The sequence below is a fragment of the Cebus imitator genome, unplaced genomic scaffold, assembly GCF_001604975.1.
Source record: "Cebus imitator isolate Cc_AM_T3 unplaced genomic scaffold, Cebus_imitator-1.0 Scaffold220, whole genome shotgun sequence".
Lineage (NCBI taxonomy): Eukaryota > Metazoa > Chordata > Mammalia > Primates > Cebidae > Cebus > Cebus imitator.
In genome coordinates, this window is record NW_016107535.1 from 1,466,637 (window position 1) to 1,493,600 (window position 26,964).

A 26,964-nucleotide genomic window follows, 5' to 3' on the forward strand; every position below is an offset into this window, starting at 1 on the left:
GCTAGGTATCTGTTAAGCCCGTGTTTTGAAAATAAACTTTCAGTGGTTCCTTGATGCCTGAAGAATAAGTTTAAACTCAAGTGTGGCTGCTAAGCTGTCTGTGCTTTGGTTTGAACCCAGCTTTTAGTTCTTTTGCTTGGTACTTTCTGTTATCCCCCCTGCAAGAACACTAAACCTAAGTGCTGTGAACTTTCCTGCCTGTATAATTTTGCTAACGTTTTTCAGGCTCAAACCCTACTCAGCACTCAAACCCAGTCTGTATGTCACCTCATCAATGAAATCTTGTTAATTCTGCCCCCCACCAAGAAGTGAGCCTATCTTTTTCTGCATCTCTGCCACACTTGTTTTTAACCTCACTTAGGTAACTTAGCACTTCATTTAGGTATAACCATTTAATTGGTGAGATAATTACTTTAATAGATTATTAATAAAATTGAAGCTCTTTTCCGTCTTCCTACTATAGAACCTCCTTCAAGTTACGAAGCATTTCTTATTCATACCTGTTTCCCAAGAGTGGTAGGTACTAAAATAGGTCACTATTGGAAGGGAGATATTCAAGTTTGGGGGAATGTTCTCTTCCTTCTCCTCCTCCTCCCCCTCCCTCTTCCTCTTTCTCTTTTTCTCTTTCTCCTTTTCCTCCCCTTCCTCCCCTTCCTCCTCCTCTTCCTGCTGGCGATTCCTCTGCCTCTTCATTTTTCCTTCTTCCATTTTCTTTCATCCTTCTTTCCAGAGAGCTTTATCAAGATTCGTTTAGTATGGATTAAGATAAAATAGTAATGAAGTGAGGTGTATTTTCTCCATTTTCATGCTTCTATACAAACAATGTTTGTTTCCTTTTAATCGCAGATTCCAACCATGTCTCACCCATCTTGGCTGCCACCCAAAAGCACTGGTGAGCCCCTCGGCCATGTGCCTGCACGGATGGAGACCACCCATTCCTTTGGAAACCCCAGCATTTCAGTGTCTACACAACAGCCACCCAAAAAGTTTGCACCAGTAGTTGCTCCAAAACCTAAGTACAACCCATACAAGCAACCTGGAAGTGAGGGTAAGTGCTGGGATTTCAGAGGTGGGTACTTGGAGTAGGAAAGTTCAATGTTATACAGGTGATTTATAGCACAATGTCGTGTCAGAAAAAGGTAGTTTATGAATTCACAGTATGGTTATCATAGTTTATAGGCTACTAAAAGTCAAGCAGCCCTTGGAAATGGTCTAGACCAGTCCCTTCTTTTAGGAAAAAGACTTTTTTGGACGATATGGCTATGGTTACATAGTGAAATAGGGTTAGAGCCCAACTAGAAATCTGGCCTCTTCAGTCACAGCTCATTGCCTTTCTACTGTGTTATCTTCCACCTCCAGCTCATTCTCTTGTAAGGTTGTACCTACTAGACAATGGTCCCTCCCTCTTGCCCTTAGACAAATGTCTGCAAATGCTGCCAAGCAGTAGTCCAATCAGAAACTTACACAAAGTAAACCTAATGCAATGCATGGAATCGTTTTACCTCCTCTGGCTGTTTTTCGTCCCTTAGGCTGCTGAAGGATAAAGTTGCCCAGAGAGTTCTGTCAGATCTGCATTTGCCGAAGCTCACAGGCAAATTTGAGTGAAGCCTACTTTTAGGGGTTTTAATAACAATGCATTCAGTTTACATCAAGTAGTGTTTGAAGGTCTATGTGAGCTCCAGCTCTCGTGTGTATTTGTGTGTATACACTCACACACGAAGCCTCAGGGTCAGTGTAAATGGTACCATACTGTTTGGTTGAAAAGGTTACATGTTTATACCAATGAATGTTAGCAGCTCATTCATATTCAAGAAACAATAACTTAAAATTAAAAAAAACTGAAGAACATTAGACTTCTAGGAGCTAATAGAGAGGAGGCAGTGAAAGGAGATTTAGCTCCTTTTTCTTTGTTTTCTCTCTCTGTCCCACCATTTAAAAAATTATTAATATCTTACCCTCTCCAGGATGTTTCCAGTTGCTTCTTAGATGATATGAATGTTTGCTTATCAATATTGCATGTGAGTGTTCCACACTCTGTGTTACAGTCCAGTCCTCTGCTTTTCTTCCCAGTCCTCTCCCACTCCCAGGAAACACTTTATTAGTATTTTGGGTCTGATGCCAGAAGCCTAGTTCAGATGTCTAGCTTGTGTAACATGACTGGACACCTAGGCTGGGCGGTAGGATGCCTCAGGCTTCCTCATGCATGGCTAAGCGGCAGCTGTGCATCTTTGGGTATCCTTTTCCTCAGAAAGTGCAACAAGGAGACCCTCATAAAGCTGCTCTGGAAAAATAAATGAAGCCTTTCGTGCTGTACTAATCTCTGTTGAACACCATGATGTTTTAGTGCCCTTGAAGGAGACTGCATCTTTGCAATTAATCAAGCACTTAGTGGAACTGGTTTTCTTTGACTCATCCTTCTTTAGTGATTGCAGGGCTTGGGAATGGGATCTGGAAGAGAATCTCTCTTCATAGGAACAGGAGGAGCCATATGTTGGCTTCCTTATTTATATTTTCAATGTTTCCCTTTGTCACCTTACTAGGGGCATTGTTATTTTGTCACCTAACTTTTGGGGAAAGCATCAGTGGACCTCCCTTTAATAGGAACAGAAGGGAGACATGGCCAGTTATAGACTAGGAGGCAAATGTGTGAGGAAGGCTTTGTAGGTCTGAGAGTTCTTATATGCGTGAGCATTATGGTGAGGGCAGGTCTTATAGTAAGTGGGCTAAGAGATGGCATTATATGAGATAGGGAGAAGAGAAGCATATCATGGCCTCCCTTTAGACCCCTTTATTCTGAATTTGACATGCCCTGCCTGTACTATGCGTGGTGCACCCACTGTCTTATTCTCTAGAACACTGGAGTGATTTGTTCGCATGCTCTGCAGTGCACAGTCCTTGGCCTCACTTTCAACATGCCACTGCATACGTTTTTGTTACCTGGCAAAATGCTATTTGTATCACTTTCTCCAAAAGTCTAGGTGTGGCCTAGATCAGAAGTAATCACTTCCTTCCCCAAGTTCCCACATCTATTCTATGACTACCAAGTTTCTGCTTGGTGTTCTGTGACCACCAAATTTGTTACTGCCCCTGCTTGCGTGCTGTCCCGTATTGAACATGTAGTATATGCCAGGCTCTATGCTTTCTCATTATTATTTTATTGCCTTCTTATGCAGCCCTACAAAATGTTTTTTTTTTTTCTTATAAAGAAATGGAAGTTTAAAAGAGGTGACATTCTCTGTGATGTGTTTGGAGTATGTTTCTGAACTGAGGCTACTGTCCATATCCAGCACGCGATGCTGCCTGCCCTTCTATTCACAGCACGTGTGGCACCAAGCCCCATATTACAGTGATACGTCCCCTCTTCCCTTATAAGAATATATGTAAGCTTTGCTTCCCCATTGAAGCAACAAGACATGGTTTCTCACTCGTCCTTATGTTCCTCATAGCTCATATTATGTTACTGTGTTTTTAGTAGGAACGGTTGCATATGGTCAAATGTATGTCTGTGTGTTCTTATGTATGCATATATATTTGGATGGCTGGCGGATGGCTGGCTGGGAGGGTGCACTGCTCAGTAACGCTTCTCCAAAGCAGTTTGGAATATGGTATAACTCAGTCTTTTGTTTTCTGAAATTTTGGTTCTTTCTTGCATTTCTGCCAATTCTCACTCTTTTCCTCTCTCCCCCTCTCTCTAAATATAATAACCTTTACCTTTTCTGAATATGCAAGAGAAGAAATTTTCCTTTAATATGTAAGTTAAAGACAAATCTTGGGAACGGTTTATGGACATTCAGACTTTTTAAAATAGAAGCTACATTTTTGCATCTGCTGTATGACACAAAGATGTATCCACGTATTTGTTAGAAAAATAAGATTTGCTTTTCGTTATATTTAATTTAAATGTTATCAGTACATTCTTTTTACTCTGAACATTTTTGTAACTTATGTCCATTGTGTTTAAATGTTTATACATTTTAAAAGTTTATAACAATCCTTTTTCTTTTACTTTTTTTTTCATTTAGAATGTTCTATATTCTTAGTAAAATTCCCCAGATAGTAGGTAGCACAGGTTTTATTTCCAGGATGCATTGTTGATACCAGCTTATGCTCCATATTGCCTTGGCTCATGCTGTTTTTTGCTTTTAGCATGTACTTGTCCCCAAGTTTCCTGCTTCCACAGTCTCAGTTCGTTGCTTAAAAGTTGACCTCTAAGGCCGGGCCTAGTGGCTCACGCCTGTAACCCCAACACTGTGGGAGGCCGAGGCAGGTGGATCAGCGGAGGTCGGGAGTTTGAGACCAGCCTGGCCAACATGGTGAAACCCCATCTCTACTAAAAAATATAAAAATCAGCCGGGCATGGTGGCAGGTGGCTGTAATACTAGCTACTTGGGAAGCTGAGGCAGGAGAATCGCTTGAACCTGGGAGGCAGAGGTTGAAGTGAGCTGAGATTGAGCCACTGCACTCCAGCCTGGGAGAGTGAGCCTGTCTCAAAAATAAAATACAATAAAACGAATAAGATAAAATAAGTTGACCTCCAAGAAGCTCAACCACAAATTCAGAAAGTTAGAACTAATAGAAGTCACACAATCCATCTTGTTCTGGTGTAAATGTAAAAACTGCAGTCTAGAGAGTGTAAGTTATTTGTTCAGAGAAGCCCAACCTGCTCAAACGGAGTTGGCACTCAAATCTTTTCTAACTCTAGAGTTACCCCAAACCTTGTACTATATTCTAATGGCAAACCGTTCTTTACCAACTCATACCTTCATGCATCACATACAATTCTTATGACAATGTGTTTTTTAATAGCTTTGCTTGTATATGCACCTGTTTGCTGTAGTGTACTCTGAACTGTGAGAGTCAGGGGCTGCCTGACTCATGCCTTTTCCCTCAACAGCACCTAGCACGATACCTGACACATACTAGGAACTCAATAGTGTTTGCAGAATGGAATTAATTGATGAAGCACAATAGTAATAACCTGCTCCCAGACACATGTTCTCCATTCTCAGCTACTTATTAGACACTATGGTTCTGCAACTTCAACCTACGTCTTTGAATTACCTTTCCTTCCTGTGTCCATTCTTTGAGGTTTTTAGTCCAGGAGTTGTCTAACCATTGCCACGTTGATGTTGCCAATTACATGTCTCACCTTGGTGTTACGTCTGTAATCTCTGGAGTTTGCTTTCTCATGTTTTTATTCTGACTGGGAAAGTAGAAAACTACTAACATGTTTTCCACAACAACTTATCTGTTGGGGATACCCATATTTATAATTTTCTTTTATAAGATATTCTGCTAATAAACATTTTGTAAAGGGCTTTGGCGCACTGAAATGTGGGGCATGCTTTTTTCCCTGTCAGTAGCTCTTTGGATCTCAGGGTCCTTTTATTTTCCTTCCATTGTTCTCATTCTTTTCACTGATTTTGTAACAACTTGTATTTTCATAGCTAACTTAGAATACCCCTATATTTCCACATGCTTTCTCTGTGTTCAATACTTTGTGGTGATGAACTCATATATGTTTTTAAATTAAATTTTGTCTTATTAGAGATTTTTTTTTGTTTGTTTTTTAGTTCAATAGCTTTTGGGGAACAGGTGGTTTTTGCTTACATGGAGACATTCTGTAGCGGTGATTTCTGAGATTTCAGTGTGCCTGTCACCTGAGCAGTGTACACTGTAGTCTTTTATCCCTCACGTCCTTTCCACCCTTCTTCACCCTGACTCTCCAAAGTCCATTATATCATTCTTATACCTTTGAATCCTCATAGCTTAGCCCCCACTTATAAGTGAGAACATACGATATTTGGTTTTCATTCCTGAGTTACTTTTAGAATAATGGTCTCCAATTCTATCCAAGTTGCTGCAGATGCTGTTATTTCATTCTGTTTTATGGCTGAGTAGTATCCCATGGTGTATATATACCACATTTTCTTTATCCATTTGTTGGCTGACTTGTATTTAGAAGATTACAGCCAACAGTCATGAAAAAATGCTCAACTCACTATCCAGGAAATGCAAATTAAAAGCCACAATGCGATACCACCTTATTTGTGCAAGAACGGCCGTAATTAAAAAACAATAAATGTTGGCATGGATGTGGTAAAAAGGGAACACTGTTGGTGTTTTACGCTGTTGGTGGGAGTATAAACTGGTACAACTGCTATGAAAGACAATATGGAGATTCCTTAAAGAACTAAAAGAGAAATGCCATTCAATCCAGCAATCCTACTCCTGGGTATCTACCAGAAGGAAAAGAAGTCACTACATGAAAAAGATACCTGCGCACCTGTTTATAGCGGCACAGTCCTTAAAGATTTTATAATGTTAACTGTTTATTTAATTTTTTGTGAAGTTATTTTGGTACGTATTTATGATGTTGTCCCATCACTTTCTATTCGGTTTAACTGATGACAACAAGATAAGATAATGAAATTTTTCTTCTGGTCGTTAAAATACTAGCCTTTAGTGCTGTTTGTCCTATAATCTGGGTTTTCAGTCTGCTCCAAATAAAAATAATAATAATAAAAAAAAACAACAACCACTCCATTCCAAAAAACTAAAACAAAAACAACAATTAAACTCAGTCTTAGAGTTTGATGACAGCAAAGTATAGTTCTTTTTCTGTTTTTGGTAAATAGCAAAGCAAATGAACTTTCCTACTGTACTAATGCACTTTTTTTGAGATGGTTTTTGAAATTATCTTACTATTACAATCTGGGGATTAGTATTAGGTTGGTACAAAAGTAATAGTGGTTTTTGCCATTGCCTTTAATGGCAAAAACAGTGATTACTTTTGAAGCAAATTAATAGTGCTTTCACGCTCTCTGTCTCTCTCTCTCTCTCTCTGTCTCTCTGTCTCTCTGTCTGTCTCTGTCTCTCTCGCTTATTTGGCTGAATGAAATTTGATAATACTTTTTAATCTATCATTAAAATGGATAATCATTTGGAATGATTTATAAAGTTCACAAGTTTGCGAAGCTGGAGTTGTCTTGTGGCCCAGAATTCAATTTCTGAAATTCTTTTTAGAAAACATTTTTATGTTAGATTTTTGAAAAAGCAAATTGGCGTTACATGCCAGTTCTCACTCTTTTTCTCTCTCCCTCTTTCTTTCTAAATATAATAATCTTTACCTTTTCTGAATATACGAGAGAAGAAATTTTCCTTTAATGTATATGTTAAAGACAAATCTTGGGGACTGTGGACATTCAGACTTTGGGTCTACATTAGGTACCAATTCAGTGTGATCCTTTTAGTGGGATCTTTTTATATTGATATACTCTTGTGTAGTTTAGTTAGCAGTTGCATGTTCAATGTCTTTTCATTTCAGTAGAAAATTCTTACTGTAGCTCTCTGAGGTGGGTAGAACAGATGTTATTGCCATTTTGATGATTTGTAAGTAATAGAAGTGTAAGAGCTTATTAAAGAATCATGTAGCTATTAAAGTAGTAGAGGAAGACCCTCATACTTAGGGGTCCTACTAATTTTAAATGCTTCTATTTAAATAGCTAGACATTCTGATGTCTCCTTTGGCTTCATTAGTTTATTATTTCATGATTCTTTTTTGAAATTAATTTCAGTACCCCAGAACTTAAAGTATAATAAATGAATTAAAAAAAAAAAAAACAGCTTTGAAGGTTAATTAGGACAAGGACCAGGCACCCATTAGCAAAATAGATGAAGCTTTTCAGGTGACAGTTGATTAGGGTCAACATGAAATTTTTAAGGGTGGAGGTATAATTTATATTCAGTAAAATTCAAGGAAAATGTACACAGGAAGAATTTTGATAAATTTATATACCTATGTGTATATATTTACTACCATAACAAAAAAAAGAAATTAATTTCAAAATGGTGACCTTTTTCACAAACCAGATTTGTGTATATTGGTTCACATAGACGTGTCAAGATAGATCAAGATAGGTGAGGTGAATTGTATTAAATGGGGGTCCTACGCCTGGATTATTTTTTACATCTTTCTGCTACCCTGAGGTTATTAATGTATTGTTCCATGGAGGGGAAATAGTTATAGATGATTGCTAATATACCCAAGAGTTTGATGCTGAACTGATCTTGAACCCAGGTTTCTTAAATGTACTCATTCAGCTGCACCACCATGGTTTATGGGAACCAGGCAAGTGTGGAGCTTGGTTCCTAGGAATTGATGAGTCCTGGATTATTGATGCTTGGTGGAGAATTAGCCATTAGTGATGTGAAGCCATGTATCCTGGTTAGACAGGACACATTTGTTTTCTTAGCAGATAACTAATATGTGAGGGAAATGGATGTCCACTTATGACGTTATATTTAAAGGAATAATTTAGACAGGTTCTTCCCTGTTATTTTTGCTGTGAAGGTATGTTCCTTATGGTGTGCTATCATCCTTTTCCCTATGCAGAGAGAATCTTGTTGTAACTCTGGAGATACAAATGGGAAACATCCTTTTGAGGTTACAAATGGGAAACATCTTTTCATCATCCTGACAGTCCTGTTAATTGCAATTAGAAACTGCAGTTGTAACATCTTGGACATTTGTTTTAAGTACATATGGTATGCCATGAAGATAGCCACAGATTCACAGAAACATCAAGAACTGTAATGAAGCTCAGGTTTGCCTGCCATGCCCCTTTTTTGGATGGGCATAAGCATTTTGAACCTCATCCATCGCTGCACAGTGCAGTGCATGAGTTTTAATTTTCAGGTCCTCAGGGGGACAAAGGAACAAGCTGTTTATTCATTAAAGGATCAAATATTAATTGTATTAATTTGATCTTTACACTGCATCTTTCAGCAGAGAATATAACTTGTAATTCTTGGAGTGACATCAGATCTTACCAAATATTCATCAGCCTTGTCAAGACGCAGCCCTGGCTTGGTGGTCAGTGCAGTTACATTCAAGCTTCAGTTTCACCACTTGGCCTTGGCCATGATGCATTTGTATTCAATAGCCTCTTTAATTGATAAAATATTAGCTGGTAATACTAACTATCTCACAAGATTATTTTGAAAGCCAAATATGATGATAAATGTAAAAATGTTTTTAAACCATAAAATACATTACAACCCTAAGGAGTTACTATTATATATTTATTCAGCAGTCATTTACTTAAAACAGATTTTGTGCCAGATACTCTTCTAGGGGCTGAAGTAATGGCAGTGAGCAAAGCAGAGACTAGTCCCTGCCCTCTTGGGACGTATTTTCTTGCTATAATAAAAATAACATTATTAATAATAATACCGATACAATGGTGAAATAAAATTTATTTAATAGATGCATTTGTAACCTTATATGCAATTACCAATAATTATTCAAAATTATGGAAAACACTTTAATATAGGTTATGTAACCCTAATTTGAAAATCTGAAATTTTAAATGTGAAAAAATCTGAAACTTTCTGAGTGCCAATATGATGCTCAAAGGAAATGCTCATGGGAACATTTTGGATTTCAGAATTGTGGTTTAGGGTAGCTCAGCTGGTATGCTTAAATATTCCAAAAATCCAAAAAATCTGAAATTTGTAACATTTCAATGTCTCAAGTGTTTGGATGTAGGATGCCCAGTCTATACCAATGAATATGTGCTAATAGAAATATAATAGTAATTTAACATGGTGTCCATAAGTACTGATGAATGTCATTAGCTTCTAATAACAGTGATAGGAATCACAATGCTTCAACACTATATAAACTGTAAAATTCTAGAACCAGGTTGAATCTTAAAAGTTATCTAATACAATCCCTTTCTTTCCTAGATGATAATTGTCGAGAATGTATTCACTAACACGTTTCAGGGACGTACAGGTTCTTTGCCCAGGAGTGCTGTGAATAACCAATGAAAATTCTTGAATGCAGGCAACATGTTTATCTTCATTTCAGAGACTCAGAGAGGCAGGTGGCTTGTTCAGTATTGCAGATTAGTAAGTGGGGAAGGCAAGCCATGATCCCGGGGATTCCTTCCCTGGTTGCCGTAGATGCGTTCTGGGGGACTTGTTTAGACGTTACAGCGATAGAACTAATATACCCAAACAAAGTGGATTAGATGTTTTAGCACAAGGAGAAGTCTGTGTATTATTGACACAAATCTCCTTTGTTTTGTAACTTGTCAGGTTAATTACTGAAATGAGTTCCTTAATAAGGTGATGGGTTCTTCCTAATTTTTGTATGGTTCAAAAACAATTAATGCTGATTTGTGTGGGGAGATACACGTTTATTTTTAAGTTATACAAATGTACAAAACTATTGTCAGTCCATATTTTACATCTGAAGAGAATTTAATTGCTTTTTTGAGAATAAAAATATAGAGAGTGCCACAAAGAGATATCACCACACGTGTATTAGAAAAGCTAACATAAAAATTTGTACCTTATGCTACTGAAGATGTTGAGAAGTGATCTCTCACCGTGCTGGCAGGAATGTGCACAATGTTGTAGCCACTGTGGAAAAGTCTTTGGTGGTGTTTTACAAAAGTAAACTCGTACTAACCATATGACTCAGCAAATATACCCTTTGGCATTTAATCCAGAGAATCAAAATGTTTACATTCACAAAGAAGTCTGTACATGGATGTTCAGGGCAACTTTTTTTTTTTTTTATCATAATGACAAAACACTGGAAACAACCTAGATATCCTTTGATGGGCAAGTGTTTCAGTGAAGTCTGGTACAGCCATACAATGGAATAATACCATTCGGCAGTAAAAAAGAATGAACTATTATTGATATATGCAATAACCTGGACATGCTTAATGGAAAAACTGTCTCAAGAGGTTACATATATTATAAGATTTTGTTTTAAGACAAAGCTCTAGAGATAAAGGACATATTTGTGATGGCTAGGGCACAGAGATGGGGGTCAGATGGGATAAGTACTGGTGATTCACACTAGGAGCAAGCAGCAAGAGTCTTTGTGGTGGAGGAAAAGTTCTGTACCTCAATTGGAGTGATGGTTACGTGAATCTATACGTGGGATAAAGTTACACAGAGCTGTATGCATATGCAAATCAATGCAGGCTATAAAATGGTAAACACTGAGTAAGGTCTAGTTAACAGTAATGTAACAATGTCAGTTTGCTGGTTTTGTAATATATTATAGCTTTATGAGAGTTACCATTGGGGGAACCTGGGTAGTGTACATGGGACTCTGTACTATTTTTGCAACTTTCTGTGATTCTGTATTTCTAAAAAGGTTTAATAATGGTAAAATAAAGAAATACATATAGATTTCTTAATGTATTCTTAAGAAATACATTAAAATACTGTCTTACATGCCATCTGAATTGCTTGCATGGTACTTTGAAAGACCACTGCTATATGTATCACTGCTATGATGTATGGTTTAAACCAATGGTTTTCAAACCTGGCCCCGGTCATCAGAAATACGTGGAGTATATTTTTCAAAAGAAAAAAAAATAAAGCAGTTCCTAGGTTGCATCACAATTCTACAGAATCAAAAACTCTGGGTATGGGGCCCAAGAATCTGCATTAAAACAAAAAATAAAACAGAACTCCCCAGGGAATTGTGACTGATGCTCAACCAAAGTTTGAGAAACACCCATTTGTTTTATTAATTCAGGAACCAGTGCCTTAATGCCCTTTGAACCTTCTCCAGGTCCTGAGAGTGTACTCTTCCTCCTGTAGTTAATGATGGTAGCTTTTGAAGTCTTAAACATCTTTATCATATGAATATTGTACAGATCTAGACACTTAGAGCATCCTTCCTGCTGCTATTCCTTTCCCTCAGTGTTTTAATTATAGATACCCATCTTTTGCACATGTTGTCCCAGGTCATTTCATTTGACATTCAAAACCAGAAGATTTCAAACAACAAAAATGGATTCTTCTAGAATGCCCTAGCCATGGCCAAGCTTCTGCATACAGAGTGTCTTGCTATTGTGTTGCCTCAGGTAGCAATGCCTGAAATCTCAGCCAATTTTGGGTCACAGTGGGCCTACGTAAATTATCTAAAAATGGATTCATTATGGACATTATAAAAATAAATCTGACACCTGAGCCTTTGGGCAAATATACGATATAAAGAAATCATACCCTAGGTTAACGATTGACCTAAAGAACTTTAAAAAAAAGGTAAGTATGGTATTTTTGTCATCCTTTCTTAAAGTTACTGCATTCAGAGAGACCTGATGGCTGAGGACAGCACGTGGGGCAGGGGAGTACAGGTCACCGGGATGTGGCACCCTGAGCCTTCTAGCACTTTGCCCTTCCAGCACTCTCTCTTATTAGATGTTTTTTACATTGTTCTGTATGTTGCTGTCTTCAAACAGCGTAGGTAAGTCCACTAGCCAAGATAGACATGTAATAGACACCTCATGCCCGACAAGGTTGCACTATGTAAATTTAGTGTCATCATATAATGTGAAGGTTGTCCTCTAGGAGGAACTGGGGAAAGCATCACGGAGGAGGAGATATCTGATCTGAGTGTTGGAGAATGAGTTAGTTGTTTACCAAGCAGAAAAGGGCGGTGGACAGCATGGCACGCCAAGTAAAGGGAACAGCATGTGCAAAAGCAGGGAATGGCGCCCATCGTGACCCTTGTAATTTTGGCAGCTCTTTGCTGATGTCCTCAGGCAGTGCATCTGGACTCCTGGGAATAGCTCTGCAATGTGAACATAGTGACTTCACTATGGGTAGACCCAAATGTTCTAGCATGCTCTGAAATTTACCTCTAGGGAAATAGCTCCAGGAAATTAGGTAGCTACAGAGAGGAAGGATCCAGAAATATGAACATGATGATCTTATACCACAGGCAAGATGTACTTTCCTAGAGGTGCTGGCCAGAAGTACTATTGATATCTCTGTGTACTTGTCTCTTGTATTTTAGAATAAAATGTGCCTGTGCATACAGATACTATGGCAAGAAAGAAAAAGCAGAAGTCAATTTTCTTTAAATCTCCTGAAACAATTTCAAGGCAGCTTTTCTTTTTTTTTTTTTTTTTTATTAGCTAATCAAACACACACCCTTAAGGATGGAGGTGTAAGCTAACTTAATCATTTTGTTCTGTTTTGCTTTCTTACTTATTCACACGTTGGGGTAATCCTGAGAAAACAGGAAGCAATGAAAGAAGGATTTTTATTGTGAAATGTTCATTACAACTTACAGTTTTATATATGTGTTTGTATGACTGTGCACAAACGTGAATAGATTTTAGAGCACTTTCTCACATAATATCTAGTTTAATCACTAGAATATCCTGTAATGTTATTATAATTCCCACATTATTATGGTTCCTAAAGACAAATGAAAAATCTGTCATTCAGAAAGCCATGGTTAGGCTAATAAATGTAGAAATCACATTTGACCAAATTTTAGTATCTTCCCTTAAGTATTGGTAATGTACAATAAACACTATTTGGTAATAATCTATTATTACAATTACTAAGACAATGTATCTGGTAGAATCGTATCTTAATTATTTGAAAAATATTGTAGTGGATTTATTAGCCTCAACTGCTTACCTAATCTTTCTAGCTACTCTGTAGAAAACAGTTATCATCACCCCCAATTTGCAGGGAGTATAATATATGCAAAATTAAATAGCTAGCATATTGCAAAGCTGGAAATTGAACCGTTGTCTCCTAAATCCAAGTCTGTAGCTGTTCCTCAGCAGTGTACTGTATCTCATGTTAATGCTGTTATTATGTTTATTAAATGAAAGAATTTTTTTATCATTATTTTCCCAAATTATACTATTCAGAGTGATTTGAAGATTTAGATCATTCAAATAATGTGTGAAAATTGCTTAGAATCAATCACCTATGCATGGTTGTCTATGACAGATAAAAATGTAAAACAGCCAAAGTAGTCTTAAGAAGTTATTACCAAGTTTCTCAAATAATGTCTCCTTGAGACATTATTTGACAAGACCTTTGGAATAATCATTTGGAATTTTACTTAATTCGGTTGAATTATGTCATCTTGCTTAAACTTTTTAGATATCACTGGTAGTTTTATTGACATTACAATGGAATTAAATGACATTTTATTTTATTTTTAACCATTCTTTAACAATGGCATTTAAATTTGTCATTATTTTTGTTATTGATCTGTTCATGCGTGTTGTAATGACTTGGGTTTTATTAAGTGCATCCTCTGTAAAAATTACCTCCTGGGAAAGAAATCGCCAAGTTCTATGAGGTGTACTCAGGAATATCACCACTTAAGGTGACAGCAAAGTGTCCTGCATGCCCACCCAATGTGATCCCTGGCAGACAGATTTCACTGTTTTATATCTTGATTTCTGCATTTAATTCAGTTCTTTTATTGTGGCCTATTCAGCTGCCTCTTGTGCCATTGTGATTTAACAGAGCTCTGCAAGGGACAAGAAAAAGTAAAAACACATCTTCGCCCTTAAACAGTTTATATTTTCATTGGAAACTCGACATATGAAAATGACCAGTTAACTAACAATGTGAAGCTTTACTGTAAAGCTTCCATTTGTGAAGTGACTCTATGGCCAACTCCATCAAAAGAAAGAGTTTTCTTGGAGCCAAGTTAGTTATGGGAAGGCTACAGAGAAGAAAGACTCAGGGAGGCAGTGATTAAGTACATAGACTCTGGCATCTGGTAGATCTGGGTTCAAGTTTTGATTTTACTTTAACTCTTAATTATCTGGGAACTTGGATTCGCTAGCATAAGTAGCAACCTAAGCTCTTTCAATTTTAAATAAAGATATTTACGGAGTAGGCACAGTGGCTCACGCCAGTAATCCCAGTACTTTGGAAGGCTAAGGTGGGTGGATCACCTGAGTCAGCAGTTCAAGATGAGCCTGGCCAATATTACATAACCCCGACTCCCTGTCTCTACTAAAAATACAAAAATTAGCTGGGTGTGGTGGCACCCACGTGTAATCCCAGCTACTTGGAAGGCTGAGGCAGGAGAATCACTTGAACACAGGAGGCGGAGGTTGCAGTGAGCCACTGCGTACCAGCCTGGATGATGGAGTAAGACTCCATCTCAAATAAATAAATAAAATAGAGATATTTTTATCTTTAAGAGTTGTTTTCAAAGTTAAATGAAGTCATGAATTGGCATAGCATTTGGTACAAAATAACAACAAAATCAGTGGAACCTGCAATCATTGTTTCTATTTTATTATTGAAAATATGAACATTAGCTCTGAGGGTCATATCCATAGTTTTTTTTTTTTAATTCCAATTTTTAATCATAAAATCTCATATAGCTCATCGTGACCATTTAAAAAATAATCTTAGAAGCTTAGTTGTATTTTTGTGTGTGTGTGTTTGCCGATTGAGATTTTAGAATTGACTTGGCTTATGTGTGTCCCTGGCAGAATTATGATTCCTGTTTTGAATTTTCATTGCACCTTTGTTAGAAGTAGAATTACTTTACTTGAACTTTTTCAATGTGGCAAAAAAAAATCATTCATATTTATATTATCTCTTTGAGAAGTATTTTTTTTTCCATTTATTTTATTGCATTTTAGGTTTTGGGGTACATGTGAAGAACATGCAAGATTGTTGCATAGGTATAAACATGGCAGTGTGATTTGCTGCCTTCCTCCCCATCACCTACATCTGGCATCTCTCCCCTTGCTTTCTCTCCCCAACTCCCCACACCCCACTGTCCCTCCCTTATTTTCCCCCAACTGACCCCAGTGTGTAGTGCTCCCCTCCCTGTGTCCATGTGTTCTCATTGTTCAACACCCGCCTATGAGTGAGAACATGTGGTGTTTGATCTTCTGCTCTTCTGTCAGTTGCTGAGAATGATGGCTTTTTTTACTATTGAACTATAAATGCAGTTAAAATGTAGGTGAACATTTCAGAAAGAAAGTAGTGATTTTTGTTAATTAAAGAAATTAATTTTCCAAAACATCAGTTGCTACAGAGAGATTTTTAGGGATTATTATCTACATAATCTCAGGAAAAAATAATTTAGGAATTTTATCTTGAGTTTCATTCATCTTTGAGATTTCATATTTGGGATTAAGCCAGTCTCCTGAAATTGTATTTAAACTTAGTCTATGTATATGTCTTTTTCAGGAAAAGGTTCATAACACCATCAGACCCTCAAAGAGATTCTTAACTTACACATTAAGGAAGGTAACATCTCTGTCTAGGGGTCACCAGTCTCTCAAGCCAGTTATATTGTTGCTACTTAAATAAAACAGTTTTTAATTTCTGCTCTTATGAAATTTACTAGGTTGTGTTTGAAGTGAAAACTGAGTATGTGATGTGGTGGATTATAATATCTATAGTAGAAAGTGTAAAATGTACACAATTTCATCATGATATATGGTTTCTAAACACATTTATATATTTGTGTATGTATATATTTAATTTATTCACACAACAGATATTTGCATATCTTGCCTGAGCCATGCATTTGTAAGGCAGGGGGTGTGGGTTCTTTCTGGTGAATAGATGTTATACCCTGACCCCCTTTTTACTGTTGAAGAGAAAGAAGCTGGGTGAAGAGGTAGCTTGCCCCAGACCATACCGGTAGAAGGTAGTCCAGAGTAGATTCAGGCGTAACTCTTTTGAACCAAATTGTGTTCTTTAGACTGCAACATGCTTTCTGTTGCTTAGCATACAATTATTACCCATACATTTTTATTTATTTTTCTTTTATGTGAATTTAAAATGTCATATTTGTTCTGCTTCCATTATTGCAGTTTTGAACGATGATTCATCAGTGCAGTGGCCTATTTTAGTGAACCACAATAGCTTGGGTAGAAAGAAAAAAGATCCAACATACTCAGGAATGGAAAGCAGCCATCTTTTTATAGCTAAAATTGCAAACATCTGGCAATTACTCTATCCTACCTCCCTTCGAAAAGGAAGACTCATCCCTTCAACTGGAGCCTGCCACTGTGTCTAATCAAGGCAGAATGCAAGCCTTAAGGAGCAACAGGTTTTGATTCAAGGAGGCCATTGCCTAACCCAGTTGGCCAGAGTCTCTTCCGAAAATATACCATTTAGGGACCCTCATATGCTACTGGGTTATATAATGACAATAATGGTAATATAGCGATTAATAACTGCAGAAGTGTTTAATTTTTCTGCTGTTTCATTTGTGGTAGCTCTTATCGTAGCTTTTATATTTTGACAGTTAATTATTTGGGTCAAGCTTGCCTCTCTCCCTCCTCGTAAGCTTCTTGTATTCCTTAACAAAAGATTCAACCACATCAGTGCAACCAATAATTGCCAACTCCATTTTATTATAAACATGTCCAGTAAAATGTTGAAGGAACAAATACATTTCTTTTTAAAGCCTGGCAGTGACCTTATAGTCAAAAAGCGGTCCACTGAAGTTACGGCTTTTAAGTACCCCACCCGTATTTCTTATTGTGATAATTGTTTGTGAAACTAGTTCTTCCCTCACTGGCCAAAGTCAACACTGTTGGCAGGGGAAGTGAGAATGGCTGGTGGTTCACAATAAATGCTGAGAATCAGAACTTCTGCATTTTTCTCATGGGGCTGGTACCAGCTTTTGTTCTGGCCTTGACCAATGCATGTACCTTTCCCTTCCCCATTTACCTTTCTCTTCCTCTGAGTCTCTGAAGAGTAGAGGTGGACCTTTCTCTTCCCAGGTTGTGCCAACATTATTACCACTGATCCTTTTGTTGTAGAATATCTTGATCAGTAATCATCAGTAATTGCTAAGTAACAGAAAATCAAGGTTCAGTAGCACGGTTTTCAAAAACAACCTCAAATACTATAAATAGTCTGTTTTCTAATGTTAGCAGATATGGTACTTGGAAATCATCAGCATTCAGTATGGGGCCTTTGAGCTTATTTTAAATGCCTGCTTTTGCTTTTATGTCTTTGCTAGAACTGTATTCAGTACCCAAAGACACAGCTTTTTCTTTGATATAGTAATTCTTCTAGCCTGTCTCTCCTGCCAGTCTTCCCAAAATCCCAGTGAATTTTGCAAACATCTCATTAAACTAAATACAATTATGGAAGAGATGAGATTGTGACTAGGGAGTTTTCTGGTTTTTACAATAAGAATAAGAAAAAAGAAAAAGAACAGTAGCTCCTAACAACTTTAAATGCATACCTTGTGCAATATGGCTATTCCATGCAAAGCTACATAGTATAACAATCTCTGGAATCTCAAATGAGTGTGCTCCCTTTCTCTGTTTTTATCCAGTTAGACAGTTCTAGTCTTTCTCCCTCATGTGCACATCTTTGAATTCAGCTACTGTAGTATAGCCAGTGTTCTAACTTATATGCTTTTCCAGGTGGCCCTGCTAATATAGAAAAGGTTATAGTAATATTCTTTATCATAGTTTTCTCTGTTTTCTTTTTTATGGTGTTTTCTTGTGTAATTTTTAAAAAAATTATACTCTAAGTTCTGGGATACATGTGCAGAATGTGCAGGTTTGTTACATAGGTACACACGCGCCATGGTGGTTTGCTGCACCATCAACCCGTCACCTACATTAGGTATTTCTCATAATGCTTTCCCTCCTCCAGGCTCCCACCTTCCAACAGGCCCAGTGTGTGATGTTCCCCACTCTGTGTCCATGTGTTCTCATTGTTTAACTCCTACATATGAGTGAGAGAGAACATATGGTGTTTGGTTTTCTGTTTCTGCATGAGTGTGCTGAGAATGATGGTTTCTGGATTCATCTGTGTCCCTGCAAAGGATGTGAACTCATCCATTTTTATGGCTGCATATTATTCCATGGTGTATATGTGTCACATTTTCTTTATCCAGCCTAAAACTGATGGACATTTGGATTGCTTCCAAGACTTTGCTGTTGTGAACAGTGCTGCGAAAAACATACATGTGCATGTGTCCTTATAGTAGAATGATTTATAACCCTTTGAGTATATACCCAGTAATGGGATTGCTGGGTTAAATGATATTTCTGGTTCTAGATCCTTGAGGAATCACCACACTGTCTTTTACAATGGTTGAACTAATTGACACTCCTACCAATAGTGTAAAAGCATTCCTATTTCACCACATCCTCTCCAGCATCTGTTGTTTTCTGATTTTTTAATGATCGCCATTCTAACTGGCATGAGATGATATCTCAATGTGGTTTTGATTTGCATTTCTCTAATGATCAGTGATGATGAGCTTTTTTTCATAAGTTTGTTGGCTGCATAAATGTCTTCTTTGAGAAGTATCTGTTCATATCCTTCACCCACTTTTTGATTTTTTTTTTTCTTGTAAATTTGTTTATGTTCCTTATGGATTCTGGATATTAGCTCTTTGTCAGATGGATAGATTGCAAAAATTTTCTCCCGTTCTGTAGGTTGTCTGTTAACTCTGATGATAGTTTCTTTTGCTGTGCAGAAGAGCTTTAGTTGAATTAGATCCCATTTGCCAATTTTGGCTTTTGTTGCCATTGCTTTTGGTGTTTTAGCCATGAAGTCTTTGCCCATGCCTGTGTCCTGAATGGTATTGCCTAGGTTTTCTTCTAGGGTTTTTATGGCTTTAGGTCTCACATTTAAGTCTTTAATTCATCTTTAGTTAATTTTTGTATAAAGTGTAAGGAAGTGGTCCAGTTTCAGTTTTCTGCATATGGCTAGTCAATTTTCCCAACACTATTTATTGAACAGGGAATCCTTTCCCCATTGCTTGTTTTTGTCAGGTTTGTCAAAGATCAGATGGTTGTAGGTGTGTGATGTTATTTCTGAGGCCTCTGTTCTGTTCCCTTGGTCTATATATCTGTTTTGGTACCAGTACCATGCTGTTTTGGTTACTGCAGCCTTGTAGTATAGTCTGAAGTCAGGTAACATGATGCCTCCAGCTTTGTTCTTCTTGCTTAGGATTGTCTTGGCTATAGGGGCTCTTTTTTGGTTTTATATAAAATTTAAAGTAGTTTTTTTCTAATTCTGTGAAGAAAGCCAATGTCAATGGTAGCTTAATGGGGATAGCATTGTATCTATAAATTACTTTGGGCAGTGTGGCCATTTTCACAATATGGATTCTTCCCATCCATGAGCATGGAATGTTTTTCCATTTGTTTGTGTCCTCTCTTATTTCTGTGAGCAGTGGTTTGTAGTTTTCCTTGAAGAGCTTCTTCACATCTCTTGTAAGTTGTATTCCTAGGCATTTTGTTCTGTTTTTAGCAATTGTGAATGGGAGTTAACTCATGATTTGGCTCTCCATTTGCCTATTACTGATGTATAAGAATGCTTGTGATTTTTACACATTGATTTTTGATTCCTGAGACTTTGATGAAGTTGCTTATCAGCTTAAGGAGATTTTGGGCTGAGATGATGGAGTTTTCTAAATATACCATCATGTCATCTGCAGAGATAATTTGACTTCCTCTCTTGCAATTTGAATCCCCTTTCTTTCTTTCTCTTGACTGATTGCCTGGGCCATAACTTCCAATACTATGTTGAATATGAGTGGTGAGGGAGGACATCCTTGTCTTGTTCCGGTTTTCCAAGGGAATGCTTCTAGCTTGTGCCCATTTAGTGTGATATTGGCTATGGGTTTGTCATAAACAGCTCTTATTATTTTGAAATACATTACATCAATGCCTAGTTTATTGAGAGTATTTAGCATGAAGGGGTGTTGAATTTTATTGAAGGCCCTTTCTGCGTCTATTGAGATAATCTAGTGGTTTTTGTCATTGGTTTTGTTTATGTGATGGATTATGTTTATTGATTTGCATATGTTGAACCAGCGTTGCATCCCAGGGATGAAGCTAAGTTGATCGTGGTGGATAAGCTTTTTGATGTGCTGCTGGATTCAGTTTGCCAGTATTTTATTAAGAATTTTTGCATGAGTGTTCATCAGGGATATTGGCCTGAAATTTTCCTTTTTTGTTGCATCTCTGCCAGGTTTTGGTATCAGGATGATGCTGGCCTCATACAATGAGTTAAGGAGGAGTCCTTCTTTTTCTGTTGTTTGGAATCATTTCAGAAGGAATGGTACCAGCTCCTCTTTGTACCTCTGGTAGAAATCAGCTGTGAATTCGTTTGGTCCTGGGCTTTCTTTGGTTGGTAGGGTATTAATTACTGCCTCAATTTCAGAACTTATTATTGGCCTATTCAGGGATTGGACTTCTTCCTGGTTTAGTCTTGGGAGGTGTACGTGTCCAGGAATTTATCCATTTCTTCTAGATTTTCTAGTTTATTTAGATGTGTTCATAGTATTCTCTGATGGTAGTTTGTATTTCAGTGAGATCAGTGGTGATATCCCCTTTATCCTGTTTTGTTGTGTCTGTTTGATTCTTCTCTCTTTTCTTCTCTGTTATTCTCACCAGTGGTCTATTTACTTTGTTAATCTTTTTTAAAAAAACCAGCTCCTGAAGAGTACTATAAGGACACATGCACACGAATGTTCATTGTAGCACTGTTTACAATAGCAAAGACCTGGAACCAACCCAAATGCCTGTCGACGATAGACTGGATAGGGAAAATGTGGCACATATACACCATGGAATATTATGCAGCCATCAAAAACGATGAGTTTGGGTCCTTTGTAGGGACATGGATGAACCTGGAAACCATCATTCTCAGCAAACTGACAGGAGAGCAGAAGATCAAACACCGCATATTCTCACTCATAGGCGGGTGTTGAACAATGAGAACACATGGACACAGGGAGGGGAGCACTACACACTGGGGTCAGTTGCGGGTAAATAGGGGAGGGACGGTGGCGGGTGGGGAGCTGGGGAGAGATAGCAAGGGGAGAAATGCCAGATGTAGGTGATGGGGAGGAAGGCAGCAAATCACACTGCCACGTTTGTACCTATGCAACAATTTTGCATGTTCTTCACATGTACCCCAAAACCTAAAATGCAATAAAATAAATAAATGGGGAGAAAAAAAAAACCAGCTCCTGAATTCATCGATTTTTTTTTGAAGGGTTTTTCCCTTTTTTAAGGAGTTTTCATGTATCTATCTTATTCAGTTCTATTCTGATCTTGGTTGTTTTTTTTGTCTTCTTCTAACTTCTGTATTTGTTATCTCTTGCTTCTCTAGTTCTTTTAATTGTGATGTTAGGGTGTCAATTTTAGGTCTTTCCTATTTTCTGATATGGGCATTTAGTGCTATCAATTTTCCTGTAAACACTGTGTAGCTGGGTCCCAGAGATTCTGGTTTATTGTGTCTTTGTTCTCATTGGTTTTAAAAAATTTATTTCTGCCTTAATTTCATTATTTACCCAGTATTCATTCAGGAGCAGGTTGCTGTATTTCCTTGTAGTTGTACAGTTTTGTGTGAGTTTCTTACCCTGGGTTCTAATTTGATTACACTGTTGTCTGAGAGACTGTTTGTTGTGATTTCCATTCTTTCGCATTTGCTGACGGGTGTTTTACTTACAATTATGTGGTCAATTTTAGAGTAAGTACTATGTGTGGCTAAAAAGAATGTATATTCTATTGATTTGGAGTGGAGAGTTCTGTAGATGTCTATTAGGACTGCTTGGTCCAGGGCTAAGTTCATGTCCTGAATATCCTTGTTAATTTTCTCTCTTACTGATCTTTCTAATATTGACGGTGGGGTGTTAAAATCTCCTACTATTATTGTGTTGGAGTCTGAGTCTCTTTGTAGGTCTCTAAGATGTGCTTTAAGAATCTGGGGTCTCCTGTATTGGGTGCATATATATTTAAGATAGTTAACTCTTCTTGTTGCATGGATCAATCCCTTTATGCTTATAATACCCTTTGTCTTTTTTGATCTTTGTTGGTTTAAAGTCTGTTTTATCAGAGACTAGGATTGCAACCCCTGCTTTTTTTTTCTTTTGCTTTCTGTTTGCGTGATAAATATTCCTCCATCCCTTGATTTTGAGCCTATATGTGTTTTGCATATGAGATGGGTCTCCTGAATACAGCACACTGATGGGTCTTGACTCTATCCAATTTGCCAGTCTGTGTCTTTTAATTGGGGCATTTAGCCTGTTTACATTTAAGGTTAATATTGTTTTGTGTCAATTTGATCCTATCCTTATGATGCTAGCTGGTTATTTTGCCCATTACTTAATGCAGTTTCTTCATAGTGTTGATGGTCTTTAAAATTTGGTATTTTTTTTGCAGTGGCTGGTACTGGTTTGATTTTTCCCTTTCATATTTAGTGCTTCCTGCAGGAGCTCTTGTAAGGCCGGCCTGGTGGTGACAAACATCTCTCAGCATTTGCTTGTCTGTAAAGAATTTTATTTCTTCTTTGCTTATGAAACTTAGTTTGGCTGGATATGAAATTCTGGGTTGAAAATTCTTTATTTTAAGAATGTTGAATATTAGTCCTCATTCTCTTCTGGCATGTAGGGTTTCTGCAGACAGTTCCACTATTAGTCTGATGGGCTTCCCTTTGTGGGTAATGTGACCTTTTTGTCTGGCTGCTGTTAACATTTTTTCCATCATTTCAACTTTGTTGAATCTGATGATTATGTGTCTTGAGGTTGCTCTTCTCGAGGAATACCATAGTGGTGTTCTCTGTATTTCCTGTATTTGAATGTTGGCCTCTCTTGATAGGTTAGGGTAAGTTCTCTTGGATAATATCCTGAATAGTGTTTTCCTACTTGGTTCCATTCACCTCATCACTTTTGGGTACAGCAATCACATGTAGGTTTGGTCTTTTCACATAGTCTTGTATTTCTGGGAGGCTTTGTTCATTCCTTTTCATTCTTTTTTTCTCTAATCTTGACTTCACGCTTTATTTCATTAAGTTGATCTTCAGTCACTGATATCCTTTCTTCTGCTTGATCAATTCAGCTATTGATACTTGTGTATGCCTCACGAAGTTCTCATGCTCTGTTTTTCAGCTCCATTGGGTCATTTATGTTATTCTCTAAACTGCTTATTCTCGTTAGCAGTTTCTCTAACGTTTTTCCAAGGTTCTTAGCTTCCTTGCTTTGGGTTGGAACATGATCCTTTAGCTGAGAGGAGTTTGTTATTACCCACCTTCTGAGGCCTACTTCTGTTAATTCTTCAAACTCATTATTTGTCCAGTTTTGTTCCCTTGCTGGCAAGGAGTTGTGATACTTTGGAAGAGAAGAGACGTTCTGGTTTCATGAATTTTCAGACTTTTTGGACTGTTTTTCCCTCATCTTCGTGGATTTTTCTTCCTTTGGTCTTTGATGCTAGTGACCTTTGAATAGGGTTTCTGTGTGGATGTCCTTTTTGTTGATGTTGATGCTATTCCTTTCTGTTTGTTAGTTTTCCTTCTAACAGTCAGGCCCCTCTGTTGCAGGTCTGCTGGAGTTTGCTGGAGGTCCACTCCAGACCTTGCTTGCCTGGGTATCACAAGTGGAGGCTGCAGAACAGCAAAGATTGTTGCCTGTTCCTTCCTCTGGAAGCTTTGTTCCAGAGGAGCACCCACCAGATGCCAGCCAGAGCTCTTCTGTATGAAGTGTCTGTTGACCCCTGCTGGGAGGTGTATCCCAGTCAGGAAGCACAGGGATCAGTGACCCACTTGAGGAGGCAGTCTGTTTGTTAGCAGAGCTAGAGCACTGTGCTGGCAGATCTGCTGCTCTCTTCAGACCTGGCATGTAGGAATGCTTAAGTCTGCTGAAGCTGCATGCCCAGCCACCACTTCCCCAAGGTGTTCTCTCTCAGAGAGATGGGAGTTTTATCTTTTAGCCTCTTACTGGGGCTCCTGCCTTTCTTTTATAGATGCCTTGCCCTAAGAGGAGGAATCTAGAGAGGCAGTCTCATTACAGTGGTTTTGCAGAGCTGCGGTGGGCTCTGCCCTGCTCAAACTTCCTGGCGGCTTTGTTTACACTCTGAGGGGAAAACTACCTACTCAAGTCTCAGTAATGGTGATGCCCTTCCACCCACCAAGCTCAAGTGTTTCAATTCGACTTCAGACTGCTGTGCTGACAGTGAGAATTTCAATCCAATGGATCTTAGCTTGCTGGGCTCTGTGGGGGTGGGATTTGCCGAGCCAGACCACTTGGTTCCCTGGCTTCAGCCCCCTTTCCAGGGGAGTGAATGGTTCTGTCTCACTGGCATTTCAGGTGCCACTGGGATATGAAGAAAAACCTCTTGCAGCTAGCTCAGTGTCTGTCCAAAGTCTGCCCAGTTTTTTGCTTGAAACCCAGGGCTCTGGTGGCATAGGTGCTGGTGGGAATCTCCTGGTCTGTGGGTTGCAAAGAACATGGGAAATGCATAGTATTTAGACTGGAGTGCACTGTTCCTCATGGCACAGTCCCTTATGACTTCCCTTGGCTAGGGGAGGGAGTTCCCTGACCCCTCGTGCTTTCCGGCTAAGGCAGCACCCTACCCTCCTTCAGCCCACCCTCCCTGGGCTGCACCCACTGTCTAGCCAGTCCCAATGAGATGAGCTAGGTAGCTTAGTTGGAAATGCAGAAATCACCCACCTTCTGCGTTGATCCCACTGGGAGCTGCAGACTGGAGCTGTTCTTATTCGGCCATCTTCACCCTGAGTTCCATGTTTTTCATTTACTTTGGGACTTGCAATCTACAAATGTTCTAGAATACAGACAGTGTCGTATTGCAGGGGGCTTTAAATTTCTATGGTGGTTCTCTATCCTCTTAATACTAATAATAATCACCTGCAGAATTTCAAAAAGTATCCATATGTGGCTCTCACTTTCAGATATTGTAATGTAATTGCTCTGGGATGGGCACTATCTTTTTTTTTTTTCTAAACACTCTGCAGTTTTAGAACTACTAAGGTAGGCCAATCTTTCATTCATGCTTGAGTTCATGTAATCACTGTTAAGGTGTTTTTCAGGCTTGTCTTGAATATTTCTGGTGTAGGAAACTGGAACAGCACTTTCCATCTTAAGACAGTTCTGATTTTTTTAGACATTAGATTTATTTAAATTCTGCCTTCATAACATGTGAGATTATCTCTTAGTCTTATAAATTTATAATTTTTAGCCATGGAGTTTCATTAGTAATTAAAATTTTAACTACCTGCCTTTCTAGAAAACAGAAACAACCTGATTATGTCTTCATAACTGTGACTCAATCCTCATCATATAGGACCTTTCTCTTCTTCACTTTTGAGCTATAAATCTCAGATAAAGAAACAACTAAGAATAAACAGAAAAACACATAAAATAAGTACTTTCATTAGTGAGGCAACACTAGAGTCACCTTGTTAACCTGAGAGCTGGAACTCTATGCTTTTCATTATTATATTGACAGTGTGTGACATATGGTTAAGTCACAAAAGAAACATTCAATTATTGTTATTGAATAAATAATAATTAGGTTTATTAAGAGGGCCCAGTTAAATTTATATGTGCAGAACTGATGCCCTTAACTGTAACAGTGCTTAGAAATGACGGTGGAAGTAAGTTCCTTTTGCAGAGACAATACACCTTAAAATGTCTAGGCACAAATTTAATGAGCGATAGCTTGTTCTATATCCTAACAAAAACAATGACAAAGCCAAAGTAATGACTCTTGAATTCTCTAGAAGGACATGAGGCTTGATAGTAACAGTCCCTGGTGCAGGTGGGTCCTTCTAGGCAACCTTAAGTTGGCCTTGGCCTTACTATATGGTGGAAGTGAGCTTATATTTTGTTCATAGCATCTTCCATGTTACTTTAGATTGAAAGTATTTCCTCATGTTTACGTAAAATCTGATGCTCCTGAAACCTACCTTTGTTCCTAGTTCTGCCCTTACAAATTGCAAAAGAACAAGACCAGTTCATCTTGCTTCTATGAGCCCTTCTACCTTTTCATAATAGAAATACGTCCTTCACTCCAACTCGTCTTCTTTCCTTTAAGCTGAATAGTTCCACTGCAGAGTCACTTAATTATTTAATCAAGTCTCATTTGTAAGTACCAAGAAGTGAACATAATGCTATTGAATGCAGGAAGGGAATGGCAAGGTTCTCTCAGAGAGAATTCCTTTTCCTAAACCAAGGTGCAGTTGCCAGGAAGCACATTCACATTTTTCTACAGCTTGTCAGGCTTCCTTATAGGACTGTTATATGTGGCAATATTATGGTTGACTTTTAAAAGAGTGTGTATTTTTGAAAGCACTATTTCCTTTACAGCAACTCTGACAGTACGAAGATCAAAAATGGATTAAAAACCT

At 38.1% G+C, this 26,964-nt stretch overlaps 1 protein-coding gene across 8 annotated transcripts in view; it reads left to right on the plus strand.

Annotated features, from left to right (window-relative positions):
- LOC108318535 (LIM domain containing preferred translocation partner in lipoma) overlaps positions 1 to 26,964 on the plus strand; it is a 731,582-nt gene that overhangs the window by 253,341 nt on the left and 451,277 nt on the right. For all 8 annotated transcript variants that reach the window (XM_017549618.2, XM_017549612.2, XM_017549620.2 and 5 more), the window contains one exon: positions 847 to 1,048. In XM_017549618.2, coding sequence (XP_017405107.1) covers positions 856 to 1,048 — 193 coding nt within the window. In that variant the 5' untranslated portion in view covers positions 847 to 855. The remainder of the gene's footprint in view (positions 1 to 846; positions 1,049 to 26,964) is intronic.